General features: G+C 47.0%; 1 protein-coding gene across 1 annotated transcript in view; it reads left to right on the forward strand.

The window, feature by feature from the left end:
* The window catches only part of SFXN4 (sideroflexin 4), a 27,789-nt gene that overhangs the window by 14,505 nt on the left and 7,226 nt on the right, over positions 1 to 6,058 (forward strand). Inside the window, exons 12-13 of the mRNA XM_023511682.1 lie at positions 767 to 852; positions 3,349 to 3,466. Coding sequence (XP_023367450.1) covers positions 767 to 852; positions 3,349 to 3,466 — 204 coding nt within the window. The remainder of the gene's footprint in view (positions 1 to 766; positions 853 to 3,348; positions 3,467 to 6,058) is intronic.

Below are 6,058 nucleotides of genomic sequence, written 5' to 3' on the forward strand. Positions count from 1 at the left end.
AAAAAAAAAAAAAGAGTTAGAGGTTGCTTTGAGCTGTGACACCATAGCACTCTACTTAGGGCGACATAGTGAGAATCTGTCTCGAAAAATAAATAAATGTTTAACATATGGAAGAATGTACATTATAGAAGAGATGATACAGTGTTATAAACTGTAGGTACAGATCCGTAAAACAGAATTTTACAGCACAACACCTGTGATTACACAGTGAAGGCTGGGTACAGACAGGTGGCTTCATGTGGCACAATATCACGCTGTTGTATGTAGACCTGGTAGGGAATCACTGGGAAGCTGGTCAGGATGGGAGGCCAGTGGCAAAGTCCTGGGTTGAAAGGACAAAATGGAGTGAACCTCTGTGGCAAACCCCATGTTTCCACCCAGGGGCCTGCCATTTGGTTCTATAGCAAAGATTTGTCTGGAAGCTGCCTTTGCCTGTACTTGTGAGTAGTTTATTCGGGTGGTTTGGTGACCTGATAGAGATTGTGGAGTTGAGCTCCGCACACCCACACTGGGAAAGGGAAAGGCATGTATGTGCATTGTGGACCTTGGGCATTCTTTGTTTGAATAAGAAAAAGGAGTTGCTGGGCAGTGCCTGTGGCTCAAAGGAGTAGGGCGCTGGCCTCACATGCCAGAGATGACGGGTTCAAACCCGGCCCCCGGCCAAAAAAAAGAAAGAGGAGTTGCTGTTTGTCTGTTTCTGGCAGTCGCAGGATCCCTGGGAATCATCTTTCACCTTGTACCAAGCCGCTCTTCTCATTTTCACTAGGCCTTAGTGGAAACCGCAATCTCCAGGGCAGTGCTGTTTGGGACCTCAGCTATCATTCCCGAAGTCTGCAACTACTTTTTTAAAAGGTAAGAAGTACACTCCTCTCTCCAGGGAGCAACAAACATTTTTAAAGTCAAAATTCTTATTGTCAGATGTTGACCCTGCTGGGAGGGGTGGGAAGAGGTTACTTTAGTAATGTTCCTGAAATCGTTGTCATCACAGTTAAGACAGTAAGATTTAAGATTGACTGGGGGCAGGCGTGGCAATCCAAATGTGCGTATCCCAGCAAACCTGGAAGCCAGCCCAAGCTCTGTCCGCAGCTGGCTCTGTCCTCAGCATGTCCAAGGACCTGCTGAGGCACCTTGCTCACTTCTAGATCGATGGGTTCAGATATTTGCAGGCTCTCCCGGCTCTGTGTGCTGTGAATATCGCTCAGACCTTCTCCCCATTCCAAGCATGTTTCTTTTTTTTTTTTTTTTTTTTTTTTGAGACAGAGCCTCAAGCTGTCCCCCTGGGTAGAGTGCCGTGGCATTACAGCTCACAGCAACCTCCAACTCCTGGGCTCAAGCGAGTCTCCTGCCTCTGCCTCCCAAGTAGCTGGGACCACAGGCGCCGGCCACAACGCCCGGCCATTTTTTGGTTGCAGCCGTCATTGTTGTTTGGCGGGTCCGGGGCTGGGGATTCGAACCCGCCACCTTAGGTGTACGTGGCTGGCGCCTTAGCCGGTTGAGCCATAGGCGCCGAGCCACCAAGCATGTTTCAAATTAGCTTCAGTGGCCCCAGATCTATTGTGAAGCAAGAGATGGCCTGGCACACAGAGGGCCCAGGAATCAGACAGGACTCCTGGGGTTGCCAGTGTGAACCAGCCTGCAAGAGCTTAAGCCAGAGGGAGCTGTGGGAGTTTAGGTACCAGAACAGGCCAGGAGCAGAGCCTATGGCAGCTTAGACAGAAGCTCTCCTGCTGGGCACCCCTCCTCACCCTTGTGGCTTTTGGTTTCCATCTGACCTGTTGGATCGGCTGCTTCATGTTGAGGAAGTACCCAGCCTTGAATGATTCCCAGCTTATGTCCTCAAAGCCTCCTAATCAGAGATGAAACACAGCCAGCCCAGGGGAGGCAGGAATGTTGTCCTTTCACTTCAGAAGCCCCCAGGAGAGGAATCTGTTGGCTCGAGTTGGCTCACATGCTTTGCTGCTCCCACCCACCCTTCTTCAGGGTGGCATATCTGGGAAGCCCCCTCGAGAACCACACATGGAAAGTGTTTTCAAGAAGCCGGGTCGTCAGGACGGTGCCTGTGGCTCATTAGGGTGGCGAGTTCAAACCTGGCCCCGCCAACTATAACAAAAAAATAGCTAGGCGTTGTGGCGGGTGCCTGTAGTCCTAGCTACTCGGGAGGCTGAGGCAAGAGAATCTCCTAAGCTCAGAAGTTGGAGGTTGCTGTGGGCTGTGTGATGCCACGGTACTCTACCGAGAGTGATAAAGTAAGACTCTGTCTCTACAAAAAAAAAAAAAGCAGAGGCATCCTAGGCAGAACCCCTAGGTGTACCCACAGGAAGGGCGCAGAGATTTTTATTTTGTTAGGGGTCTCAAAGTTGGCGGTCTGTTAAAGCCAGAGCCCTTGTCCCACAAGGCCCTCGTGAATGGCACAGGCTGCTTGCTGCGGGGAGGTGGTCCTTGTTTCCCAGAGGCAGGATAGGAGATAGTACCTGAGCGAGAGTGATCTTGGTGGGTTTTCTAACTTTGTGCCCTCATTTTGCATCTGAAAAAAACCCACAGCTCCTTGGGGGTGAGCAGCTCCCTGGAGCCTCTACCAGACACTCTCATTGTCTCTTAATGTTTTCCAAAGGTCAAGGTCAGAATGTCACATGCTTGTCAGGATAGCTTCAGGTTAAGAGCACCAGCTTGAAAATCTCTGACCTGTCTATCATTTTGCCATAGGATTTTGGGTTCTGGGGGGATTTTGGATTTTTTTTCCTTTTTTTTGAGACAGAATCTCAGTCACCCTGCATAGAGTGCTATGGCATCATAGCTCATAGTGACCTCAAACTCTTGGGCTCAAGTGATCCTCTTGCTCAGCCTCCCAAGTAGCTGGGACTATAGGTGCCCACCATGGATACCCAGCTAATTTTTCTATTTTCATTAGAGACAGAGTCTCACTCTTGCCAACACTGATCTCAAATTCCTGAGCTCAAGCAGTCCACCAGCCTCAGCCTTCCAGAGTGTTAGGATTACAGGCGTGAGCCACCGCGCCCAGCCTATAGGATTTTAAACAAATTCCTTTACTCGCCCAATCTCTGCCTCTGTTTTCTCCTTTGTGTGAAAGGAGTAATGTTAACACAAGGCTCACAGGCTCTGTGTGGACCAAGTGAGCCAGTGCAGGTGATGTGCTGACACTACACTGGTGGAGTCTAAGCGCCCAGCCAGTGCCATTGCATTATCGCCGGTTTGTGAGTTGAGCAGGAACCAAGGCGGGGCCTGCCACCGCATACAAGAGGGAATTAGCCACCACTGGGGCAGAAGGCCAGCCTGAATGTGGCCCTGATAGCTTAGCATCACTTGTGAGCTGCACCTTGTCTCTTACAGAACTCAGTTTTTCCGGAAAAATCCATCGTCATTATGGACTGTGAAACTGTCTTGCACCATCCTGGTGATGGGACTGATGGTGCCCGTGTCTTTCAGTATGTTTCCACAGATGGGGCAGGTGAGTGTCTCTCATCCAACTTGCAGAGAAAGTTCCTTATTTCCTCGGTATAAGAATAAAATAAATCAATTATTCTCCTAAAAAAAAAATCTGCAAAGTTTATAAAAGTAGAAAACAAAATACAATTGACCCTTGAATGACATGGGAGTTAGGGGTGCCAATCCCTGATGTGGTAAAAAACTCTTGAGTATAACTTTTGACTACCCAGAAACTTATGTACTAATAGCTTCCTGTTGACCAGAAGCTTTGCAAATCACATAAAGAGTGGATTAACATAGTGTATATATTAGATGTGTTAGACACTGTATTCTTACAATACAATAAGCTAATGAAAAGCAAATATTACTAAGAAAATCCTAAGGAAGGCCAGGTGTGGTGGCTCACCTCTATAATCCCAGCACTCTGGGAGGCTGAGGCAGGTGGAATTCTTGAGCTCAGGGGTTTAAGACCAGCCTGAGCAGCAGCGAGACCCCGTCTCTAAAGAAAAAGAGCTGGGTGTTATGGCAGGCCTTTGTAATCTCAGCTACTCAGGAGGCTGAGGCAAGAGGATCACTTCAGCTCAAGAGTTTAAGGTTGCCGTGAGCTATGACACACAGTACTCTACCCAGGGTGGCAGAATGGGAGGACCCTGTTTCAAAAAAAGGGGAGGGGGCCAAGTACAGTGAGGGAGGCTGAGGTGGGTAGATTGCCTGAGCTTACAAATTGGGAGACCAGCCTGAGCCAGAGCGAGACCCCATCTCTAAAAAATAGCTGGGCGTTGTGGCGGGTGCCTGTAGTCCCAGCTACTCAGGAGGCTGAGGCAAGAGGATCACTTAAGTCCACAAGTTTAAGGTTGCTGTGAGCTGTGATGCCACAGCACTCTACTGAGGGCAACAAAGCACTGTCTCAAAAAAAAGAAAGGAAGGAAGGGAAGGGAAGGAAGAAAGGAAAAAGGGGAAGAGAGAGAGAAAATCCTGAGGCAGAGTGACTAGAGTGAATGTATTTACCACTTACTAAGTGGAAGTGATCATCCTAGCGGTCTTCATCCTCATCTCCTTCACCCTGAGTAGATTAAGGAGGAGGAGGAAGAGGATGGGCTGGTCTCGCTGTCTCAGGTGGCAGAGCGGGAAGAAAATCTGCGTATATGTGGACCCACGCAGTTCAAACCCACGTTGTTCAGAGTCAACTGGGACAGTATTTACACACAATTCTATCCCCCAAATCTCATGTGCAATTTTGGATTCTACTTTCCTTAACAGTGTATCATAAGCATCTTTCTGGGGCATAATAAACCTTTTTAAAGATGCTTTGTTAAAGAAACTTTACTCCATAATATTCTATACCAACGCTCCCTCCAGTGGAGCTTTCTGCAGTGATGAAAATATTCTACATCTGTGCGGTCCAGCATGGTCATTACCAGCCATGTGACTTTAGAGCACTTGAAGTGAGGCTGGTGTGATGAGGAACCAAGTTTTAAATTTAATTTTAACTTGAGCACCCACATGTGGCCAGAATTATGGATAGAGTTCTGTGGAAATACTGTCCCAGTTGACCCTGAACAAGTGTATTGGACAGCTCAGTTCTGTGGATAATTTATAACATATAATTTATGATGAGTCAGGATGCCTGGATTCAAGTTTCTAGGTGCTCTGTGACCTTGGTCAATTAGCTCAGTTTCTTATCTTTTTGTTACAGAAAGTTGAAGATAGTGCAAAAAATTGCTGCTCAGTAGGAATCAAGGACATTTTTTTTAAGTCAGAAAGCCATCTTTTTAAATTTCTGAAGCTTGGCCATAAATTTCTAGGGACTGTCAAGGACATTATTGATGCTGGTGGGTATTAGCAATTTCTTGCCTGAAAATTTCAATTGTTTGTTTCTATCAATGACATTGACATTAGTAAGGTCTTCAGAAGCCTTTTATACTTAGACCTTATTCAGAACCTAAATTCTATAGATTTAGGTTTATAGCATCATCAATTCAGGCAACCTTGCCAGCACATACGTGTAAGTTCTAAATTATTTTAAATACTTAATTCACTTTGGGGGCTTAGGACATGGAGCAGCATGTTGTTAAAATAAAATTTTGGAAGGTAAAAATATTTTTAATCAGGCCAGGCATGGTGGCTCACACCTGTAATCCTAGCTGTCTGGGAAGCCAAGGTGGGTGGATTGCTTGAGCTTATAAGTTAGAGACCAGCCTTAACAAGAGCAAGACCCTGTCTTTAAAAAAAAAAAAAAAGAAAGAAAAAATAGCCAGGCGTTGTAGTGGGCACCTGTAGTCCCAGCTAGTTGGGACGTTGAAGCAAGATGATTGTTTGAGCCCAGGAGTTTGACGTTGCTATGAGCTATGACTCCATAGCACTCTACCAAGGATGACAAAGTCAGACTCTGTCTCAAAAAAAGAAAACAACACTTTTTTTGAGACAGAGCCTCAAGCTGTCACCCTGGATAGAGTGCCATGGCATCACAACTCACCGCAACCTCTAACTCCTGGGCTCAAGCGAGTCTCCTGCCTCAGCCTCCCAAGTGGCTGGGACCACAGGCGCCTGCCATGATGCCCGGCTATTTTTTTGGTTGCAGCCATCATTGTTGTTGGCGGGCCCAGGCTGGATT

This window comes from Otolemur garnettii, unplaced genomic scaffold, assembly GCF_000181295.1.
Source record: "Otolemur garnettii isolate 467f Iridium unplaced genomic scaffold, OtoGar3 scaffold00021, whole genome shotgun sequence".
In the NCBI taxonomy this organism is placed as follows: domain Eukaryota; kingdom Metazoa; phylum Chordata; class Mammalia; order Primates; family Galagidae; genus Otolemur; species Otolemur garnettii.